This window comes from Anabrus simplex, chromosome 1, assembly GCF_040414725.1.
Source record: "Anabrus simplex isolate iqAnaSimp1 chromosome 1, ASM4041472v1, whole genome shotgun sequence".
Lineage (NCBI taxonomy): Eukaryota > Metazoa > Arthropoda > Insecta > Orthoptera > Tettigoniidae > Anabrus > Anabrus simplex.
In genome coordinates this window covers 1,089,605,754-1,089,631,367 of record NC_090265.1, presented here as the reverse complement: position 1 = coordinate 1,089,631,367, position 25,614 = coordinate 1,089,605,754, and the positions used below count along the sequence as shown (strand labels likewise).

Sequence of the window (25,614 nt, the reverse complement as noted above, 5' to 3'; positions counted from 1 at the left end):
TCATGGAGGAGGCCATGAATTAATGCCATATGTTAGAGGATCAAGACGGCGCTGAAGAGGTTAGGTCGATTACATACGTCATAAAGACAATGGTGAAGTGTTCCTTTGTACATCTTTCCAGTCAGATGGGATGACGTTATCTTGGAATTCACATTCGAACTGTCAAAACAGATGGAAGAGAGGTTACAAGTCAGTGAAGTGAGCCTAACGTATGGAATGCCAACCGATACTATTAGCATAACAATGTTATGAATAATGGTATGGCATAAAAAAACGGAGATTGAAGGTTGAACTGATAGTAATTAGCACGTCTTTAAAGGGAACGTCCACGTTCGCAGAACCTAAGAGAAATATTAGAGAACGTGATATATAAAATAATATTACTGTGTCGAATAGCGATCTAAGGTTTTAATACTGTACAAGGAAAGTTTCGGAAATAACTGTGAGATATTGTAAAACGCCTGTGTCACTGTGTTAATTTTGTTTTTCTAAGTTTCAGGTCCATGGACTCAAAAATGTATGAAGATTTTTCCAATGATGTAATGATGGAAATGAATATGAGTGCTTAAACATTCCGATATCCTAACAGGCCCGGGAGATAATGCCGAAGTGAGGGCCAAAACTATGACCAATGGAGCAAAGGACTGAGAGCGGTATCACATAATCTTCACTGATAAGTACCAAGATTTCATTTTCTTTACCCTATTTTCTTGTAGTTGCATAGCTGTAGAGTAGAATGTACTTTTCTTTCATAATGAAGTGACGTAAATTTAAACAACTTGAGTGACCTAATGCGACTATCATTTAGTGCCCGGTTACTTGTGATAACGGTTATGTCCGAGGTTGTAATATTAAGATCATCTATTATACGCAAGATTTAGCTTGTAAATACGTGTCTTACCGCGAGTTACTCGGAATCTTCTTCACGTTTACGGTGAATGGAGGAATGCGATGTCTTCATTAGTGAACCATACTTGTGTTGCACGAATACTTCGTGAGGTGACTTTATTTTAATAGTTATTTGTAGAAGGTCTTCTGCATGATAATACAATACGTGTTCATTGCGTAGTGGTGAATGTTTCGTGAAATTAGTGTTGCGTTGATTGCGATACATTGGTGATGATAAAAGAGATTCTTCGGGAATGCTTGTGAATTCTCTTGGGTAAGTAAAGTGTGAATATGTATGATGTGCTTGAATATGGTGAATAATAAGGACAGGGTCGTCCCATAAAGTGTTTTATGATGAATTAATGTTGTTATGGTAAGTGTTTCGTTGAAAAATAGATAATGGGAGTGTGATAAATAATTATTTGAGATTTAGAGATGCATTTAAGCGCTCGTCATACAATTAAGAACCCAGAATAGGCAAGCAATTGTGTCGTTGTTATTTTTGGTGGTGTAAGATGTCCGAAGGTCGAGAGTAGGGATTGTTATATGATCATCGAAACACTGTTTCGCGACGGGATACGATGCAGATACCATTTCATTTGAGGAAATGGTCACTAATTAGACGTCTTCAACATTTAATAAGCATAATATGTGTGAAGTGGGAGGTCGTATTTATTGAATTATTGTCACCTGGTAGTAGATTGTATTCTTGCGTAGTTGCTTATAGTATGTTTCCCGTAGATTGTGTGCCTTCAAGATTTTTCTTTCAGGAGGGCAGTGCCGGTGGAAGCAGTTACTGTTAATCATTCTTTTGGATCGTTGATGATTTTGTAGCGGCTAGATATTGTGTTTTATTTAGGTGGCTGATACGGATTCCTGGGACATGCTGTTGTTGACTGAGTTATGACGTTATGAGATTCAATTATTATGTGGGTTTTCTACACTGTTTTTTGCACTTTATGGATACTTATATTGAAATTGGTCACCATTAGAGAACTCAAGTTGGTTAGCAATTAGGCAATTTCTGAAATAATGGATAAAATGTAGGGTATTTTAAGATGAAATCTTGGATAAGTGACGGTAAAACCAAGTGTAGTATTTTGAAATGTTTTAAAATGTTGAAATGTTTGAATGATATTTTATTCGATCCTATTATTCATTGCGGGCGGACAATTGATGATAAATAATGATGATTTGCCTTCAGCAAGTTCTGTATTCGTTTCCATCAAGTTCGTATTTTCAATCAAGATTTAAATAATGATGGTTTATAAGTATTTAGAAAACAGAGATTTTCGTTCGTCTATCTAACTATTATCCAATCATCATGTAATGTATTATTATTGTATTAAGTTAGGTTTGATTTCATTAAATTGGAAAAACGTCCTTCCAAGAAACTAACATTCGTTTTCTTATTTAAATGAGATATATTTAGCCTTGCGTAGTTTATTGAATACTATTATTACTATGATCATGAACGTCTTGCGTCAAATGCTAGTCAAACTGCATAAACAGTAGTTGAATGTCCATGCCCTGGGTGGAGAATTACGCGTCATGACTGACTTTAGCCGAGGCTTAACACAAAAACCTACGAACCTTCTATATCCCCGGGCAATGGACGGGTGTAGTACTTATTTTGTATTCTATAACTTCAAGGTAATTCATTGTGCTGAGAGATGACCGCCTGGAAGAAATATATATTTTCAAATTCATGGTCGAGTACTCTATCAGGATGACAGTTTTGTGAGGCAATGGGCTGCAATGTGCGTGAAGGAAGTGATCTACGAAGTAAAATTACCCCGATGCCATTGACAACAGTCTCTGTAGTGTGGAAAAATTTGTAGATTTTAATACCTTATTGATAAATTTAGTGTATATACATATGTATATAATAGCTTAATAATAATAATAATAATAATAATAATAATAATAATAATAATAATAATAATAATATAATAGTGAATATAAAAAGAAGTATGTTTTAAAGAAATTATTATAGCCATGAAACATTTCTATTGTTAAAGAAAAAGCCGTAAATTACGAAAGTACACAATCGATGAAGCAGTGCGTCGGTTAAGATAGGAGATAGCTTGTCGTAGTAATGGATGAGTCTCTGTAGGCTATGTGAAATTAATTACTGTACTCTGCGTATGCATCTACCTGGATTTATTATTATTATTATTATTATTATTATTATTATTATTATTATTATTATTATTATTATTATTATTATTATTATTATTATTATTATTATTATTATTATTATTATTATTATTATGTTATTGGTGTATTAAGGTAAGAATATTTGAAGCTGGAAGGTCCCATGTTAGATATTAGTAATTTGCTTTGTATGGGCAGTTGGGAAACACTCAGCTATTTCCAGGTTCGGAGAAACATCCAGGGAAACTTCAGTGAGTCATTCGGAGAGTCCAAGTCTGAGGTATGGATATCCACAAGTCAAACTTCGGGCGTGGTAGGGAAATAGTAACGTTTTACCATGGCACGGGATATATATCTCTCTCATGATTGGACAGATAGGCCGGTATGAGCTTGGGTATTTCGAAACGAAGTGGGGATGAGGATGTCTGAATATACTTTATGAGAACGCGACCCAGCGAACATTGCTATCACTCGGGAACAATTTATAGAGGAGTTTACTGTGAATATTGTCTACTATGTCTTTTTACTCTGGACATTAACGAGCATACGTTTGGTTATGGATGAATGGAGCCGTGTTGTTTGCTTGTTAATACGTACACAACTTTTGTACTAAGGTACTGATCTAGTACATGTACTTGGTCTGCTATATCTCAAGGTAACATTCGATGATCTATGGACCGCTTTCAAGGCAAAAGTGTTTCTAAATACTTAACAAATGCTAGTATCTGTGCTTAAAGAGGTACAGTATCAAAGTGGCATACTACGTTGTGATGGCGAGAGCCGATAGCTTTTGTGGATACATACACAGAAACAGTGAAGGGCAATACTGTATATGCATTGTAACTATTGGTCATCGGGCTCACCACAAATGGAGTGCAGTCCTCGCCGTCATTTTCTCGCTGCTTTTAATTCTAGGATTATTGAATGTACTTAGGGAGTCTTCCAGCAATTGTAAATATTTATTGAGTGTGTTGCTAGCTTATATTTATTGTGTGCTGTTGAAGTTGTAATGTACAGATTATGGTTAGTTCAGAATATAGAAAGTTTATTTTCAATTGATGGAGAAGTTATTGGAGAACCTAGGTGCAATTTATACCTGTTTATTCGCTTTCAGAGGTTAGGTAGGGCCCAATCAATAGAGTACGAGTTTTGCAGCTCTTTGAAAGCGATCTGAGTGGAATCTTTTATGTTCTACCATTTATTATTATTATTATTATTATTATTATTATTATTATTATTATTATGGTTATTATTGTTATTTTTTTCTAAAGTGAAGGATCCTATGGCGACCTCTGACGCATATTTACTTGCATTTTCGGCAAATTAAAATTTATTATTATTATTATTATTATTATTATTATTATTATTATTATTATTATTATTATTATTATTATTATTAATATCAGTATCGTCATTTATTTATTTATTAAAAAATTCATTGGAAGTCACAAGTGATAATTACATTCTATTGTCTGTTAGGTCATCAGCCCAGAGGCTGGTTGGATCCTCAAATTGCACCACCAAAGGTTATGCGGTTATATGGAAACCCCCAAAACCAATGGCAGCATCAAAATGAGGCGTACTAGGCAAGATGAGGAGTGAGGTAGTTTGCTATTGCTTTCTTCACTGGGTCAGAAAGTACTATTGCAGGACGACTGACCCTATGAGCAGCACCTTTCATAACACTCAGATGCGCTAGTCTTGCTCTGAATGTCATTACTCAGCACTACCCATACCCCAGCAACTTCCATATTTTCACAGCCATGGATGAGACTGGGACTTCGGTGGAAGCTACACTTTACTCTGGCCTGTTCCAAGAGATGGATGCAAAAATACTGTATCCATCATTCATTCTGTTATGGTACAATTAATATTTTGATCAATGTATATTTTTAATTTTAAAATTAACGCCCAAATGTGTGACGAATAATTATTTTATTTATTCATACTTTTCGTTGTTTATATTATAATTGTCACCCAACAGTGGAGCAATAGTTAGTTGTGTATTACAATTAGCACCCAACAGTAGGCCATAATTATTTGATTAATATTACAGTACATTTATGGATGTAATTTGTGGTCCGTCTCTATGGTGTAGTGGCTAGAGTGATTAGCCGCCACCCCGGAGGCCCGGGTTCGATTACCGGCTGGTACGAAGGCTGGAATGGGGTACACTCAGACTCGGGAGGTCAACCGAGTAGAGGTGGGTTCGATTCCCACTTCAGCCATCCTCGAAGTGGTTTTCCGTGGTTTCCCACTTCTCCTCTAGGCCACCTCCGCTTCCTTCCCTCTTCCTTCTTTATCCCTTCCAATCTTCCCATCCCCCACAAGGCCCCTGTTCAGCATAGCAGGTAGGCCGCCTGTGCGAAGTACTGGTTGTATCTCCCTGACCCAAAGTCTCACGCTCCAGGACACAGCCCTTGAGGCGGTAGAGGTGGGATCCCTCACTGAGTCCGAGGGAAAAACCAACCCTGGAGAGTAAACAGATTAAGAAAGAAAGGAAGAAGTAATTTGTGATGTTCGTTTTTCAATCTTTTATAAGATGAAAAGGTGATGTACCAATTACATAAATGAATTATATTAATTAATTAAGGCGAATAAGTAACACAAAGAATAATAGAACTGTTAGACAGATTTAAAAAAGTGAAAATAAATTGCAAGCAGATACATTATTTAACTGGCAAGTATAAGGATGCACCAGAATAGAGCACTGATAGGGGACTGGATACAGAGATCTTCCACGCTGGTATCGATGCTATGATCTATCGTTGGAACAAATTCGTGGACATGAATGCTGACTATGTTGGATAGTAATGCGTACCAGTGCCATAAACCTGCGTATCCTTATATCTGCCAGTAAAGTAAATTTTCTCCTTGAGAGCTATTGTTACCTTATTTCTTGAAGCGCTTTTCTAGGTTAATCTAATTGTATATTTGACGTGTGCTAATGTGGAGGTTGTTATTCCCAAATGCAAAAGGAAGAATAAGAGACGTAACACTAATTTTGGAAGATTTCTTCACCCAAGAAAATTTGGTTCAGAAATGTTGTAGAATTGACCAACGTTGGTCAGAGAAGAAACACGGGAGGTAAAGACTGAACAAGTTCTTTACTGAGGTACTATGACAGTGTTTCTAAAGTTGCGAGTGTTTGAGGGCACTAAAACTAAGTTAACTGAGTTGTTTGATAGCTGTAACAGAATTTAAGGAGCATTTCTCTAATATTCTTGAATTAAACACTATCTGCATTCTACGGTAACTACACACCATATTGTCATATCAGTGAGACGAAGGAGAGTCGAGGAGTTGTTGACAAAAATTGCTGAAAGTTTCTCGTCGACTTTCACTTGGTAGGAAAAATGTTCATATCAACTTACCTTGCAGTCATCGAAGCCGAGCTCGACCTGTATGTCCAGCAGCTTCTGACCATAGCCGAGAGTAGCATGACCACTGCGATGTAGCATAGAGAGCCCACTGAGGGACACCTCTTTCAGCATCAGTTCTCCATGCCAAGTCACACCAATCAGGTCTTTCTGTAACAAGTGGATTTGTTTGTTAACTTCAGAGATATATCATGCCTTATATATCGTTGAGGTCAGTACTGACATCCAGTCCACTATCCCCCAAATACTGGATACTGGCCGCACTTAAAGCGACTGCAGCTATCGAGCTCGGTAATGAGAAAAAAATTGAATACATTCTCATCGTATGGTAAAATTTCCAAACATACGGATAATCTCTGAGAATCAGAGCTTCCCATCCTGCTAGAAGGAGAAACCACTAGGCTCATGAAGTCGTATTCTAAAACCTGAGACAGAAATCGGTTTAATAGCGTACTGTGTCTATGAAGAGAAAATAATTACTTAGGAAAATGTGCATATATCCCTACGCATAAGAAGAACTGAATAAGTACTTTCTGCACGAAGTAGGAGAAGAGATCATATCCCACATTTCGACAGTCCTGAAGATGATTTTCCGTGGTTTCCCACTTTCACACCAAGTGAATCCTGGGGCTGTATCTTAATTAATGTCACGTTCGCTTCCTTCCCCCTCTTAGCACTTTCCTATCCGTGTCGGAGCGACGTAAAGAAAATTGTAAAACAAAACAGAAAAGGCTCATCGTTTATTCGAAAATGTGTTCAGACTTTGTGAGAACACTGCCATATCTTAAGACGAATTTTCCTGCTCATTTGTTGTAACATCACACTGGGAAAAGTCAGCTTCACGCAATCGCTCAGTGAGTTGAGGGGAAGGGTTGAATACGGAGAATGTGCTTAATACAATTCCTTTGTTTTTAGGAAATTAAACACAAGCACATTCGGACATTGAGACATTTTGCAGTTTGTGAAGCGTTAAATCTACGGTCGATAGACAATGGATTGGAAACCGACCTTTGGCTGTTCTGAATATCGTATTCCATTGTTCCAAGTTTTCCATCTGGAAAATTTTGGGGCTGCATTTTAACTGAGGCCACCGCCATTACTACCTAGGTACGTACCTAGCCCATCGCCAAAATTCTGTAAGTGTTAATGAAACGTTAATCATAGAGAAAAATATAAATATATCGGCCTACGATCTGTTACCTTTTGCAACAGTCTCTGTTCATTTTAGTTTGTAATTTTTCTGCTTTAAATTATTGAAATATTTTTCGAAGCATCATGCAAAGGTAATTATTAAAAGGTAAATAATGTGTCAAAACCGAATAACTATTTTTCGTGTTCAGGAGAAGTTACATAGATCTGCTCTCTAAGTTTAAATTTGTTTATTACCAAGATAATAAATTAACAGAATTGGTAGTAAATTTGAGGAATCGATGTAGATAGAGTAGAGAAATAAAGAAAAATAAAAATAAACAAATAATTGAAAAGCTAAACTACGTTGAATTGGGATAGTTTTTCTTGAGTAACATTCTTCGATCTTGTTCAGAAAGTTGTTCCCAGTTAACCCTAAAGCAGTCAGGTGTTTACATAATATTAGGAGGTTGGTGATGAACCTTCCAGAACTGAAATTTGATTAAAATTCAGTAGAGTATAAAGCTAGTGATTTTCCCTCTGTTCTTAAGGAAGAAATTCGAACCCTTCTGATCCCGTTGGTGGCATTTGAAGGTGTTTGTCGCTGGCTTCCAGCACGTAAAGAAACCCCGGCACGACAGACTTCCAACATTCTGAAGTCTCTTAAAGTACGTAGAAGTTTAAGGGACGTTAAATAAATTCAATAATTCAAGTTAGTAATAATAATTGTATGGCCTCGGCTACCAAGTTGCAAGCATTCTAACTGGGTGGTTCCTATGACAGAGTTAATTTTGACAGGTGACACCGAGTGCCTCCTGCTCCATGGCTAAATGATTAGCTTTCTGACCTTTGGTCGAGGAAGTACCGAGTTCGATTCCCGGCCGGATCGATGATTTTAACTTTCATTGGGTAATTCCTATGGCCCGGGGGCTGGGTATATGTTCCATCTTCATCATTAGAATTCATCAAAGATAGGGCCCCATCCTCACAAACGCGCAGGTCGCCTATACGGGTCAACTAGAAGGACCCGCACCAGGCCTCTTAGGAGGCCACACGGCATTGTTATTTCCAGGGAACACTGAAACGTGCCAACAACAATGACGTTGTGTGTCAAGATTTTTCACCGACAACCTCAACCGGGATCAAATCCGCGAACTTGGGAGTCAAAGGAATCATCTCTCTTGGGCCGATGATCTAGATGTTAGGCCCCTTTATACAACAAGCTTTACACAACAATCAATTATCTGTCTGGGAACAACTAAATAAATTATTAGATATATATCCCTGACCATCCACTTCAGTCTTGCCCTCTGAATACTTTATAGTAGAGTGTCTCCGATTTCCAGTTCTTCCCCGATTATTTTATTGCTTAATTTTTCTTTCCTGGTTTTCCGGATAATGGTGCGTTCGAACTGCTGCTTGAAAGTTTTGAGTTGTTCTTTCTCGTTTATGTGGTAATTTCCAGGCTATATGTGAGTTTGTTCATATAATGGGACTTATCCAGTGCCATTTTGGTTTTTGGCGGTTCTTGCTTAACGCACAGTATCTGTCTTACTTGGTGGTAAAAGTGTGTTATCTAGCTGATTCAGTTATTCGTATCATATTTGGTTAGGTTATGTTTTGACTCTATTCTACCTAAATACATAATTCTGGAACACTGACCACCTGTATGGCATATAGCATGATTTAAGGTTTGCCATCTCACCTGTGTACCACCATCTTAAACTTGCTGATGTTTAATCCATGTCTTCTTAATTCTGCTATTTCTGCAGCCTTTCATCCAAATCCCTTACCTGATCGTCCGAAATCAATTTCTCTCCGTAGAAATCCATAAAATGTATCCTGGCATGCTATTTTCTATGGTTCAAATCCTTCTCTCCCGCCTTATTACATAGTGCACAAATCATGGGTATCTTACATATAGTATGTCCCATTCATCCATAATTATGAAAACCTACAACCTGTTTTCCAGTCATTGACCGGGTCAGGGATGTAATGAATGAAGCAGATATAGGCTGTTAGTACGATGGGGTCGTCACTCCCAAAGTGATTTATTAATGAATGATAGATGCAATGAAATGAGAATGGAGAGTGTTGCTGGAATGAAAGATGACAGAGAAAACCGGAGTACCCGGAGAAAAACCTGTCCCGCCTCCGCTTTGTCCAGCACAAATCTCACATGGAGTGACCGGGATTTGAACCACGGTATCCAGCGGTGAGAGGCCGACGCGCTGCCGTCTGAGCCACGGAGGCTCTCATCCATAATTATATTTGGTTTAAATATATATTGTGATATTATTCAATATTGTGTTAATTTATTTATATTGTTAGACTTTACACCCATGCTGAGATATGGCATCTTTAATAAGAATGATGCACCTGTTCCATCCTCCTATCACAGTTATGTTCTATCATTCTGTCAATGTTCTATCATTGTAATTCAAAATGCCACCTAATAGGATGTATGGAACTACGGCAGAAACGTAGAATTATATCTGTCAGTCTATCAATGTTCTGTTCTATCGTTATCGTTGAAAATGCCACACAATAGCACGGCTGAGACGATTCGTAGCGTAAATTGAATTGGTGTGGTCCACATTGAAAGAAGTATTGCCATACCATTGGAACTGCCACATCATAGTAGAGGTGAAAAGTCTGGCAGTGTAAATAAATTGCCGTGGTACAGACTAGAAGAAGTTAGTACTAGCTAATAAAGACACAGGCCACGTCAGCCAGAGAATGAAATATCTTGTGATAAATTTCCATACATTTCATATGCGATGGAGACCATGCATTTGGTAGTGAATGGTGAAAAGAATACAGCCAATTACGAAGAATAATCTTGTTGCTAAATTATACTTACGAAACTGAAACTTTGTCCGATGTCGGGAATGGCCAAGGGGTCAAGACCATTATTCTGGAAGAAGTGGCTCAGTTTCACCACAAGGGAGTCAAAGTAGTAATCCATGTTACCATCTATGCGAACAGAACGATTTCTGGAAACACAGTAAGAGAAAATATCATGCATCAGGATACTTTAATTAAGCTACTTTAATTTCGCATTTTGTGCGCCCTAAATCAATAAAGGTGTACGAAGAGGCTTGAAGAGCTTCAATGTTTTTAAACTTTTGGATGTTCTAAATGCTCCCATTAGAAAAATGTCTACGAAATCAAGAGAATAAAACATCTATAAACCATCGAAAAGAAGGGGGTCACCTTTTTTATCCACTAGTGTCGAGAGAGGACCACTTAAACCTGCATTATTTAACGAAATAGCACATTCATTCATTAAGCAATGAACGTAGGTTTTCGTGGCTCATAGTATTAACGTATTTATTTATTTATTACTAGCTAAGGTACCCGTGCTTCGCTACGGAATTCTACATTGTATACAGAATTCTATGCCTTTGCTGGCAGGACCTAGTGTTTACAGTGCACTAAGCCTTCTGGTATAGGCTAGAGCAATTTTGTTACTTTCATAGGTCTGTCTCTGTCTTATCCTTGGCTTTGACCATATGAAAGTGACTGAGGTATGAGCGATGCTAGTAATGGCATTCCTTATGCAGCCAGTCCCTGCTATGAATGGTGTGAAAATGTTGCTCATAGGGTCGGTTGGTGTATGCATTTCAGTGGGCTTGGCAGACTGATATGTTATAGCAACTCTGGCTCGGTGAGGAAAGCAACAGGAAACTATCTCACTCCTCATTTCCCTAGTACGCCTCTACACTGATGCCTAGGCCATAAATGACAGCTGATTGCAGAGCTGTTGGGGACCCCACCAGCGGATTCGCTGATGGACTGAACATACATTCAGAATTCTAGGTTAGGTAGTGTACACATTGTGAGCAAGATTGTATTAAATTGCATAGCTCTTAACGTTGCCTAGAAACGCGACGGGGAAGTCACCAAACGTCTCTTCACATATGAAGACTGGAATAGGAAATTTTCATTGTAACGGTAGGGCCGCTTGTCTACCACCAGTCACAATCAGGTTGGGGAGTTTTCATTATAATGGCAGACTCTTACTCTCCACTTGCCTTTTTACATCCTCATAAATACTTTCTTAGTAGTTTTCCAACTGAAATGAACATAGGTCAATAAAATGGCGTCGATAGGAATGGCGCGATTAAAAGCAATACTTTCGTATGAAATACTCGATCAAACAAAAAAACCCCACATTTTTTCACTTTTAACGAACAGTACTAGTCTCCTGATCTAACAGTCCAAAGTTCCAGAGCTGGAATGATCAAGCCGCAAACAGCCGTGATCCGTGAAAAGTCTTCTTCTTTTTCGGCGGCGGGGGGTCGAATGGTGGAGAGTCCCATGCAAAAAGCTATGCTCTTTTGCTAATCTGTTTCCTAGGAGTACCCGATGAAACGGAAAATCTCAATTCACTACACTGGCGGGGGAAATAACTATCTGACTTGGAAGCAAATTATTCCTTAAAGCCAGACGAGAAACCCCCTCTTCACTGCTAATTTGGAATGAAATGAATGTCGAATTTAATAAAAGTGAAGAGGAAGAAGCTTTTCTTAAGCAACAGCTCTTTTCAGGGTTGGATTTTAATGAGTGAATTGTGCTGCTATAATTTGGAATAGGCCTCAATTGTAATTCTAGACCAGGTCATACTACTACTACTAAGTGAGACTTTGCCTTAAATGTCCACACTGCTCATTTAAAACAGCACGTCAGAGTAGGGATCGAATAGCTGGAATACTATGATGAACCAGTGTGTTACGTATCAACAGTATCACGAAATGTATGAACCAGAGGAATGGCATGCTAAAGAAGCAAGTTTTCTAACTCCCCAGCTATTTCCTGCCAGTATTCAGACCGGCTATACCCGGAACGCAGCAGTAATCCCATCTATCGGAGTTCAGTGGCAGCATAAGAGACAAAGAACTACACAACAAGCAATGGTCAATATAATGTTATTGTTGATCAATTTTAAGAGCTTTCTGTATTGTAGGCCTTCACATTTAGTTTTCTTCCGACTCTGAAACACCACCCTTATCATAATCGGTACGGTAAAACTGAATAAAACAAAATGATCGGAAATTGTATTCCCTCCAACTTTTTTATGTAGTACTTTTCGATAAGACCAATAACATAGGTACTTAAAAATAAAATATTTGATGCCTTCCCCTAAACTACAATTTAATCCAGGGTGAATGAAATTGTTTATAGCTTAGACTGTATTGTAGTTTCTTATTCCCCGACTCTATATACTGATTTTCATTAAATTCTGTTCACCCATTTTCTAGTGGCTTGGCGTTGATATGGACTTAACAACAAAAACACAAATTCACGAATATTATCATAGCCGGTACAGTAAAAATATATAAGACATAGATGGTCGTAAATTCAATTTTATATAACTTAATAAACTTAAACTACCATTTCACTCAGCGTGAACAAAATAATTTATAGCCTAGATTGTAGTGGCTCATCCCCCGACTTCATATACCAATTTTCATTGAATTCCCTTCAGCCGTTTTCTAGTGATGCGTGTACAGACAGACAGACAGACAGACAGACAGACAGACAGACAGACAGACAGACAGACAGACAGACAGACAGACAGACAGACAGACAGACAGACAGACAGCCAGCCAGACAGACAGACATTACGGAAAAGTAAAAAGTGCATTTCCTTGTTACTGTGGACATGCCCGATACAGAAATACCATTCCTTTCGAATTCTGAGCAATGTACAGACAGAACTCTTATTTTATATATATAGATTTATTTAATGAGCCCAAATAACATCAGCAGGGAACACGGCTTCAAGTTATCAAACACGTGGAGACCTGTACTTCAGAAATACATGCATAACACCACCATGGAACAGCGGGACGCGTTCACGAAACCGTCGACAGAGGGCGGTGAATTACAGCACGAAGATCCTTGAGACCTATTAGTGGGGTAGGCCGTGGATAGTACAGCCGTGACTTCCACGTTTCTTTGAATTTCTTTGCTCACTGTCGGAAGCATAATTTAACTTGCCCTGATGAAGGCCAATGCAATTTGGCTGAAAGCTCGGCTTCATTAAATAAACATAGTGGCTTTAATCAGGTAATCATTTATTTATTTACGTTAATACATTCATTCATTGTAGGATGACTATTCATCATCCTTGTAGTGGTTATTTATTTTGTATTCAGGATACGGGAATAATGTCGTCCAATTATAACAGGCTATCATGAATGCATCAGAACAATTATAATGATTAGGAAGCAACCCTCTAACTAACAATTATCAACAATCAAAAGAGTCAAAAAACGCCTCGATAGGAGCCCCCATGAAGTCTTAAATCACATTTACGCCGCAAATATCACGTTTTCGTTGCCTGGTGGTCATGGAAACTCAAGATCTGGAAAAAAGTAACATTTTAGCACGAATACAACAGTGCTTTCATGCACGTAAACTCATTTACGAAAGTAAAACTCGAACTGCTAGCAAGCAGGGCGATCACGCAAACTCCCAAACTACATTTACTCACTTTCCTCCCCCATTGGTTTCCCCGTCATATTAATTGACTTGATTGCCTTTATGACCACCTATGATTACTGGAGACATTGTTTCCACACCTCGTATAGAACTGGCGACATTTCAGGAAGGAAGTATAAGTTCGTGGGGGGGGGGGGGGGTATTATTTTTTCCGTGCATATGAATGTGCGCTAGGTATACCTGAACAATACGCCTGGGTAACAGTTGCCTTGGCAGGCTAATTTCCTTGATCGGTTTGCTGTTTGGGCCATGCAATTTGTTTGTTTGTGAGATGTATCGAGAGTTCGGTAGGCAATACAGTTGAACAAACAATTGGATGCCAGCATCAGACCACATGCATGACTGAAACATAACTTCATTTCTGAGAACTGACTCTCAGAATTCATTTTTTGACTAAGGAAGTAGTTTCACTGTAGGTGTCATCAAGTCATCAACTTGCCGGCAATGTAGAATTTGTAATGCCAACAGTACCGGTCAGAAATATAAGAGTTTCTTATGAAACGACAGAAATTCTATTTACATCATAATTAACAACACAATTTATGCCTATAAATAAATCGGAATTCTCGAGTTGGTTGAAACGCGGAACTTCCGGAGTCTGAATTGCTTCCCGTTAATTCTGATACTGAATTTAACATTACTTGATTAGGTTCCCTTTAAGTTGGGGCTTTGAATAATATTTAGAGTTATACAGTAGTTACGCTGATAATCATGGTCGGTCGGGGGCCTAATGGCTATCAAACCTACGTATGTAAGGTTAGATGAAATGTTTATTCCCTCGTTGACAATTATATTGCTGCAGACAGCCAATATCCACCGTCAAGCTGGGCGGAATTTTTTAGTTCGTCAGCACGCACCTCTAATAACTGTGAATCTTTACATTGTACCCCTGGGTAAATTGAATGGGCAGTTTTACCTACCACTCCCTGATGTATTCTAATTGATAGAAGTCCTAATGGGAATTCAGTGCGATAGTTAAACCAGGTTAAAGGAGAAAACATAAAACAAGGTCTGAATAAACTGTTGTCAAACATTTTCATACAAATAATCGGGCCCCATTTAAAAGGCTTTAATTTATTTGGAATTTTATATAAATAAGGATATGATTTGCTGAATGTAGTACTTTGCCCCACGAGCAACCTGGGAACATTATGTTCTCTCACGCGTTACGACTTTAAGATTTTTTCGCTTAATGTGCTTCCTTTTCACACTCACTATAACACTCCTAGCCCTTTCCTAGCCCATCGTCAGCACCACGTAAAGCAAATTCATTCCTGGCAATTTTCTTGTATAGAACTACCTGAGAGGATAATTCTGTACTCAAGTGGAAAGTTATATACGAAACCGTTGTTGTCAATTCCTTCTCCTTTACATTTGTTCTTTGCCTTGAGGTACGCAGGGTATAGTACTGACCCCATATTATTAGCTTGCAATGGCACCACGCCAAGGAACACATGATTGTCGAAGGCATATGAGACAAGAACAAGTAATTATAATAATAAACGCACAGAAGCTATTCTAATTTCTAATCTACACATAACCGTTCCTTGAGTATATGTTACTACGTCTGTCTTCTTCAATCAGCTGTTCGTATCCTTGTCCGCCATCTTGGGAATCTGATATGGTGAAAGGTTACTTTTCCTTCTAGTTCCCAGTGTCTACCATCCAAGCTTTTCTATCGTACTTGTCACACTACTTCTAGGATTGAAATCGTTAAGCACAAATCTTGCAGCCTTTCGCTGTACCATCTTAAGTTCCATAATGGGTCCTGTTTGATATGGATCCCATACGGGTGCTCCATATTCCAGGATTGGCCTAATGAATGATATATAGCCTTGCGCCTTGGCCGGGAACTTCTGCTCATTTACCTGGTCATTCAGCAACAAATCTTCCTGAGTGTCCATATCTGGTTGCCATTATGATCCCGGCTAATGCAAATGTGTCACGTTCGCGTTCCTGATATTTGGATTCTATGTAAACTATTAGAGGTTGCGTGTCGTGGCGATGATTCGGATGTTAAGAATCACTAAAATCTGTAATAGGAGATGCCTATTCAAGATATTACACTACATCCAGTTTACTCCAAAGGGTATGGGTTCAATTTCACTCAAATGAACGATTATTTTTTCAAATGTTTTATTTTTTAAGTCAAACCGAAGGAAAACGAGTATTTAGAATATTCTCTTAATTGTCGACAATAATTATGCCTGTTCAGTTCTAAGTTGAGACAATTACAGACTTTACTTTTGTGAAGTGTTTGCTTCCTTCCTTGCTACCTTCCTTTCTTTCTTCCTTCCTTCCTTCCTTCCTTCCTTCCTTCCTTCTTTTATTTACTTTTTATCACATGAAAAAAGCATGTATTTTACATTTTTTGGTGCGAAATGAGGGTCTTAATATTTCAAGAACGATCCCACATGCCTTAACCTTTAAATATGGCAATGGAGATTTTTTGGTCAGTTTATTTGTAATTGGTCAAAGTCATTCTTTTAGCATCTAATACGCTACGACCTCTACTTGCTCTAAGTTTCCTCATTATGACCACAGGATCCTTGATAGATATGTTCATACAACGACATTGTACTTCGACATCAGCCAACCACGCATTTGTCTCGTGCCTTTCCCTCAATGTGGATTTAAGAAGGTCGTAGGCTCCCACTAAATCTGCGACATGATTCTAAACTTCAACGATTAATATATACTGTCATGAACTTCTCTGTGAGCAATATTTCGAACTATGAAGGAAATGCGTGTACTGGGATCTCAATTAAATTGAATCGGTTGGTGAAGAAAAGAAGTAGGCTATTTTTCTTCACTTGTGGAATACATTTCAGAAGTAGCATTTTAAAAAGGTGGATTTTATACATCTTTCCACTCACTAGCCATTATTAAGCAATAATTTACTCCCTTTATTTCTGAACCATAATAGTTTAATGTATGTCCGTTATTAGTCTGTTTAAAGAGGATAATTTGTAATAAAATACTACACGAAGTACAAATGTGTTCTAGTTACAGGTCGATATCACTGAACTTAGGAACCGTTTTGAACAAGTCTAACAAACCAATGAACACTATTTCTTAGCGCGTTAATAACTCCACATCAATGCATCAGTCAACAAGAGCATCGGAGTTATTTGTGAACTTAGTTCTTTCTTCCTCAGTATGGAGTGAAGCTTGCTCATGTTTTCTATACAAGGAACGGGTGGGCATGGATCCTTCCACCACAACAAGGTCCGCCTTACTCAGTTTAATATACGGTATTGAAATGTAAAATCAAAGATGGCCTAAAACTGACTAAGTTCCTTCCTCAACCAACCTATTCAGTAAATTTCTCAGTATTTATAAGCATTAAGTAAGCAAAATTGTCACTCTTGGGACATCTGTCTATTATTGCTACATTTCGGAATTGAATTAATCAACACTTTCATTTCTTATTGAAGTGTATAATAGTAGAGGGGAATCGAGTAATATGGAATAGTCGAGCAATAAGGAATACCACAATATCTTGCGTGTAAGGTACTGCTCTCACGTGGAAACTCGTCGAATTACGGTAAATGTTCTCATGATGCTTTGTATTCAGTTTCGACATGCTCGTGAGTGAGGTTATTGCGTGGAGCAAGAATATTTGTTTTTCATATTTGAAAAGCTTTTGCAGGTAATTCTTTTAAAGATTTTATTAATTAACAAAACTGAGTTTAGTCCTGGGAAATCCAATCTTACATATTGTACAAGAGTTGCTTATATTGCTACACCAGTGTAGCTTCCTTGTTGTGCAAAGTTTATGGCATGACGAATCCTTTAATTCAAACATGGTGTGTCGGGATATATGGAATACTGTTATAGTTTCAAAGTAAAATGACGTTTGAAATTAATTAAAGTTAATTGCATTAATCCTGGTATATTATAACATTTAATTACCTATAGATCTCAGTTTCTGCATCTGTGACATTTGTCACTGAATGAACAAGTGACTGCAAAAAGAAAACTCTGAATAAGTGTATACAGATTATTATTTAAGTTAATTACCAGTTTTATTATTTCGATTTTAAAAATTTCTGTACGTTCACCTGTAAGAACGTTCCTTAAATGTAACTGAAATAATTTATTGAAGCTGTATTTTAATTTACATTTATTTACCCTACTATTCCATATTAGCCGACTATTCCGTATTACCCACCAAGTGCAACTTTTTGAAAGAAATAATTTTGACGTGAAGACATTAACAATTTACATTTTAAAAATATAGAGAATCTTGGCTAATTATTTGAATTTTCAAACCATATTTATTTATATTTCATAACTGATTTCGGTAAGAAGTTATACTGGCAAAAGTAAATGGTATTCCATATTATACGACTCTCCTCTATATATTGGCATACTCAACGATAAGAATATCAACTATCCTTTACATAACATAACTGGCCTATTATGTGGCCTGTTCAAAAAAAAACCGACTTTGAAAATACCAGGTAAATGGGCAGCAGTTCCCAGGCGAAGGCGCAAGGCTATGTATCACTCATTAGGCCAGTCCTGGAATATGGAGCACCCGTAAGGGATCCATACCAAACAGTACCCATTAAGGAGCGTGATATGGTAGAGCGAAAGGCTGCAAGATTCGTGCTTAACAATTTCAGTCCTAGAAGCAGTGTGACAAGTACGATAGGAAAGCTTGGATGATAGACACTGGGAACTAGAAGGACATATAACCTTTCACCATACCAGATTCCCAAGATGGCGGACAAGGATACGAACAGCTGATTGAAGAAGACAGGCGTAGTAACATATACCGAATGAACGGTTATGTGTAGATTAGAAATTAGAATACTTATTCGTGCGTTTATTATTATAATTATTAGTGATATTGTTCTTGTTTCATGTCAGTGTCAGTAATTGGCAAAAAATATACTATAAAATAATTTCAGAGAAGCCTGCAAGCCAATCATAGAAACATCTATATATATAAAAAACATGTCCTGACTGACTGACTGACTGACTGACTGACTGACTGACTGACTGACTGACTGACTGACTGACTGACTGACTGACTGACTGAATGAATGACTGACTGACTGACTGACTGACCGACCGACCGACTGACTGACTGACTGACTGACTGACTGACTGACTGACTGACTGACTGACTGACTGACTGACTGACTGACTGACTGACTGACTGACTGACTGACTGACTGACTGATTAATCATCGCCGAGCCGAAACTACGGGAAATAAAGAAGTGAAATTTTGAGGATACATTTATATTACAATGTAGGTGCTCACTGAGGGAGGATTTGTCGATATTCCGTCGCTTAGGGGGTGAAAAGGGAGGTGGATTTTTAAAATGAGTGTATGTATATCTAAAAACTTAACAGTTTAAAGACGTGAAAATTGGTATTTGGAATCTCCTTTAAAATAAGGAAACACATTTTTTTGTTTTCGGAAAATCCTTTCAAGGGGTGGGGAAGGGTAATAAAGAGGTTGAATACCTTTTATGAGGACACTAATATCTCAAAAACTGAAGACGGTGCAGTCCTGAAAATTGGTATTCTTAATCTTCCTTAAACATAAACACGTATTTTTTGGAAAATCTACTTAAGAGGAGGCTAAAAAGGAGTGACAAAGGGGATGAATTTTTAAAATAGTATATCTACAATGTATCACAAAAACGTAACGTTACAGACGTGAAAATTTGTATATGGAATCCCCTGTAAAAGTAAAGGAACACGCATAATTTGTGTTCTGAAAATCCACTTAATGGGAAGTGTTAAAGGGTTCAAATGGTTCAAATGAGTGTTAGATCAGAAAATAAATAATAATTTCCCCCAAACCGTTTGACGTACGAACTGAGGGCTTATTTTACAGGTTCAGCTGACAGTGGACTAACTTTGAATAATAACTTTCAGTTTAAAACTGTAGGGAAGCACTAGTATCTTGCTAGTACAGTATAAGGAGAATTCTTTCCAAAATAAGTCAACTGAAGGAAATATAACTGACAATCTTAGACAATAATGTTACTGTTGAGGTTATTTGTATATTAAGCAAATCTGGTAATATAAGCTGATTTTATTGATAATTTGTCACGGCCAATATTCGTAACTCAGACTTAAAATGCAGGTGTATGTGGCACGATATAGGAGTGAAATGTTGAAGTGTCAAATAAATAAAAGTGTTTCTGTAAGTTTCATATGAAAGGACCGTGTACAAGAATTATAATTGTAACCATGAATGCTAAGATGAGAGTTCAACACCAAGGTAAGGGAAAATGTGAACGATGACGATTGACGAACACGGATGGATAATAACACAGACCGCATGGATTCGTAAAAATAGGTAATAACATTGCGATTTAATCCAGTAATATGTATAACATTATTCCTCGTTGCAATTTATTTCTTTTAGCCTGAAATAAGTGATTTTAATTCTTTAATGAAAACACTTGAGGAAGAATGACTGACGAATTAGTTAATCTTGAGATGGTAATCGAAGTCAGGTACTAGGTGTGAATAACATGACTATTGATTGTAGTCTTAAACTAGGAGTGACGATAGTTCATAATTTCATGGCACGTTCGTATTGGTCGTTGGAAGGAGTGATGATTATGTTCATGACGATGCGTTAATTATTGATATGGTTTTATTCAGCGCACAATGATTTAAATGAGGTATGATGTTGAAATGATGAATTGAGAATGTAATATTGAATAGTGTCGTCAAAGTGATGAAATGGAAGTATAGATGCGTGTTCGTGAGTGAATGTGGAATTAATAGGTGTGTGCGAATAAATTAGGTATTAGTGACCCGTCTTCATGAATATATTTGAACGTGTTGATGTGAATTTCGACCAATAATATTTACTTATTGAGGAATAATGTTGTGTAAAATGTTGTATCAGTAGCTAGAGTAGACTACCTTTTGAGTAGATCTTAGAAATTTTATTCCAGCAGAATTTACACCATAAATCGAATCAAGGACTTCTAGAACGAGAACATATTTGGAAAATTGGTCCATCATTGTATTGCTATGCGTTGTATGAATATTAGTAGGTATTTAGTAGGTGGGGAACTCCTGGATGTTACTGACTTGGATTATGTATGTAATTTGTGTGTTTATCTTCGTTGTTATTTGAAATGTCATTGTTATTTGTGATTCCAAGTCTATTTTTCACTCAAATTTAATAAGTTTGACAGATAATTTATTCATGAGTGCCTTAATTTTGATACGGTATCTCAAAAGAGATTATTTCAAAATATTTCATTTTACGTCAAATACAACTTGCGGAGGAATTATGTTGAGATATTTGAAGAAATGCGATACATTCGTCCCAAGCCCAAATATGTATTTTTATTTGAGATTCGTACATTCGAACATTTCACTTGTAATTTAATAGTTAACACCAATTAATTACCATAATATGTTTTAAAGTTCAATGATTTGATCATATTTAAATCTTATATCATTCAGATTTTTTATAACGAAAACTAATTTTAACATTGATAAAGATCCTTCCAAACGAGATCGTCTGCATGTCTTTGACCGAAACACGAATTTAACCTTGACCAAGAGTCATTAGTTTAATGAACAGATGTGTCCATTAATTTTATGGTCAATTGTTGTTTGTTGTTTACTTTGATTCATAAATCTTAAATAAATATAAGAACTTCTAATAAATCAAGAGCTGTCATATCATAGATTTGTAAATTAGATCAATTCTCTTTTGAGTCATATCCCTTGAGTTAGAATGGAACTTGCGTGAATTATACCAACCTCCCATAGGAAACTCGAACGACCTGAAGATTTCTTGTTTCTCTCTGAGCAATGTTGTGGCGTTAAACGGGTATAGAAAAGAACACGGTTATGTGTCATGTATAATGCCTACACGAATAAGCCAGCTTGGGGGAGTTGAACAGTCGACTAGAAAAGCCCCGTTACATAAGCAGGACAGATCAACCGCATGAAGTAAAAAGTAATCGCAGAAAACTAACTATGTTAAATATTCGTTTGTAAAGCGGGGAATTGACTATTGGAATACATTACCTGAAGATGCCTTAGGGCCTTTTCCCCAAAATGAAAGATACTCCAGCTTCTTTAAATTGTGTGTAAATTTCTACGTGATGGTGTTATATTTCAATGCAACGCTCAACCCACTGTAAATTGTAATATAACGGCATCTGGATTATTTCGGTATGTGTGAATTTGTATACGAACGTGCTGTATTTTCAATACGCAGATAACAGTTGGTAATTGGACTGCTCAAGCTATTTTAAGTCATAGTGTAAAATTTGGAAATACTTAGGGTTCATGTGAATTTATATTTAGACCTATTATGGTGTTGTAATGTTAAGCTAGTAGTAAGCTCAAGATGTAGTATTATAAGCCGTAGTGTTAAGCACTGGAAATACTTAAGGTGTGTGTGAAATTTTATATTAGTTGTATTATAAGCCGTAGTATAAGCTCTAGTATTATAAGCCGTAGTGTTAAGCACTGGAAATACTTAAGGAGTGTGTGAAATTTTATATTAGTAGTATTATAAGCCGTAGTATAAGCTCTAGTATTATAAGCCGTAGTGTTAAGCACTGGAAATACTAAAGATGTGTGTGAAATTTTATATTAGTAGTATTATAAGCTGTAGTATAAGCTCTAGTAATATAAGCCGCAGTGTTAAGCACTGGAAATACTTAAGGTGGGTGTGAAATTTTATATTAGTAGTATTATAAGCCGTGGTATAAGCTCTAGTATTATAAGCCGTAGTGTTAAGCACGGGAAATACTTAAGGTGTGTGTGAAATTTTATATTAGTAGTATTATAAGCCGTAGTGTTAAGCACTGGAAATAAGGTGTGTGTGAAATTTTATATTAGTAGTATTATAAGCCGTAGTATAAGCTGTAGTATTATAACGATGGCCTAGAATGAAAACCTCGTATCTCACAAAGTTCTTCCTATCCATTATTTCCCTTAAGACTGGTTACGCCTCCCAGCCACGCATGAATATGCAGTCCATCAGAACAATGTTCGTTGAGTTCTTTATTCCTATGCCGACGTGTGAAGGAAAATGAACCTTACCGTACCGTACTATAGGAAAGTATGTCTGCGTGACTTATTTACTAACTCCTAGGGTATAACTTTTATAAGGTTCATTTTACTTTACGCAGCAGCATAGGAAAATAAACCCAACGAACATTGTTCTGATGGACTGCATACCCAAATGTGGCTGGAAGGCGTGACCAGTATTAAGGGAAATAATGGATAGGAAGAACGTTTTGAGATACGAGGTATTCAGTCTAGGCCATCGATAAGCCGTAGTGTTAAGCACTGGAAATACTTAAGGTGTGTGTGAAATTTTATATGATGATGCTGGATTTAGAATGTTAAACTATTAGTAATTCTTGTAATATTTTCTTTCCATGCAATGGTTTCTTGTAACCTTGTTGTTGTAGTAACTTTTTTTTGTTGTTGTTGGGTTATTATGTTTTGACTTTATTATCACACTACTGTCAGTAATCATTACTAGCTTGTTACCGGGAATATTTTCCAATTGCGATGCATTTGTTATTAATAATAATAGCAATAATAATAATGATAATAATAAATTATCATTATTATTATTGCTAGTGGTTTCCGGCAAGGGGATCTGTATTATATATCCTTTATAAGTAACTGACCATTGCTGAGACGTCCGAACATTACAAACAAAGTTTCTGCTTCGAACTGAGGAAAGTTTTTACGAAATCTTAGCTGTTGATGAGAGATGTTTATGGAGATTCGCTAGGACCGAAGAAAATCAGGTCGAACGTGGAAGTGTTGTTGGTGGTATCTTTGGCATCAGCGGCATTGTGCACCATGAATTCCTACCTAAGGGTCAAACAGTGAACCGCTCGTATTATCTCGAACTCTTGAGACGTTTAGCAGAAAATTACAGGAAAAAAAGACCAGACTTCCGGAGAAATAATCCTTGAAAGATTCATCATAATAACGTACCTGCTCACGCATCGCTGATAGCTCATGAATTTATAACGAACACAAGTACAAACTTTGCTTCTCTGTCTACCATGATCCCCAGACCTAATTCCTGCAGACTTTCTTATATTCCGTAGCAGAAATTCACGACGAATAGACGACCATTTCAGGGAAGATATCGCTCGTGGAACTGCACGTGATCCCCATATTGCATACCAGTACTTCTTCCTTGAGTAGAAATGCGTTCAGTGCGTTGTTTTAATACATATGAGAGCATTAATTCGAAGGATATAAAGCTAATTAGACTGCGGGTGATTTTCTTAACGAGTCATTTCCAAAATTCCGTTATTCGTTTTTGAACAGGCCTCTTATTAACTTTGTGTTTAAGTTAAGATTCCGTGAGAGACCTGGAAGACATGCGCAAGACACCAGGGTAGATATAGTACCGCACATGGCATCTTGTTTAAAATATCATAGTCTTTCTGAAAATAACATACTGTACATTAAATTAATTTGTTTATCGAAAGCTTGCACATTTTATTGATGAGTCTTCATTACCTGGAATATGCTGACGTCGGCACATAGTGGCAAACTGCCAGTAGCACTGCTACCAGTACGAAGGACTTCATGATTACAAACTTCACTCTATCGGGCACTATGTGACAGTTAATGAGGGTATCCTTCCCTTCTTATACACTTTGAGTTATCAGATGAACCATAGCACTGACCATCGGCGCCACTTAGATGTTTATCACTCACTTCAAGATGAAATTAATCTCAAGTACTTCACGTGCTAATCTCATTGTTTGAATACGAGTGTAGCCTTCTGTACTGCCAGGTGCTGTAGATATTTTGAAGTAATTACCGAATATACCAACCCTTGAAAAGAAACTCCTTGGGCAAATATGATTCAATAAATTGGTCTTCCCAGTGAGCCAACACAAATTACATTTTCATATGAATATGGTGAGTGATCATTTCAATAAAACGTTAAGAAATAATCCTTGCAACATTCATCATGATAACGTGCCTGCCCACGCATCGCTGATGGTTCATGTAGATAGTTTATAAAGATATAAAACATATAATTGCGATTGTTCAAAACACTGGAACAAAAATGAATGATATAAAATGATGTGAGTGATTAAATAAATAACGCAAACATGATAAACACCAGAAAGTGAAGATGCATATCGGACTAACTGCACTTTAATCTTACAATACGATAAGAAACATTTATAAGTAATATGTTTCGATTGTCAAAACAATCATTTTCAGACCCATGTAGGATTGGATTAATTCTGATATTGTTGCAAAGAAAGTTAAGGGTAATTCTAAGGAAAAAAATAGTAATTTAGAGCAAGTGGTGTACATTAAGAACTCATGGCAAAGGAGCTATTTTCTATCAGGAATACACACCGGCTAACCGATGGATCGACACCCAAAATGGACTCTCCGGATCAGAGTGGATAAACGGGCTGAAAACGTGGTTCTGTACGGGCCCTCCCAGGACATAGTCGGGATCGAGTCGACTACAGACACTTCAGTGAGCCCGAAACCCTACCTCATGTTTATGGTTCGTGCCCACGGGGGGTACTTGCT

General features: G+C 37.2%; 1 protein-coding gene across 1 annotated transcript in view; it reads right to left on the bottom strand.

The window, feature by feature from the left end:
* The window catches only part of LOC136876382 (uncharacterized), a 28,599-nt gene extending 3,875 nt beyond the window's left edge, over positions 1 to 24,724 (bottom strand). Inside the window, exons 1-3 of the mRNA XM_067150287.2 lie at positions 24,571 to 24,724; positions 10,417 to 10,549; positions 6,420 to 6,575 (exon numbers count right to left, since the gene is read on the bottom strand). Coding sequence (XP_067006388.1) covers positions 6,420 to 6,575; positions 10,417 to 10,549; positions 24,571 to 24,641 — 360 coding nt within the window. The 5' untranslated portion in view covers positions 24,642 to 24,724. The remainder of the gene's footprint in view (positions 1 to 6,419; positions 6,576 to 10,416; positions 10,550 to 24,570) is intronic.
* Between the last annotated feature and the right edge of the window lie 890 nt (positions 24,725 to 25,614).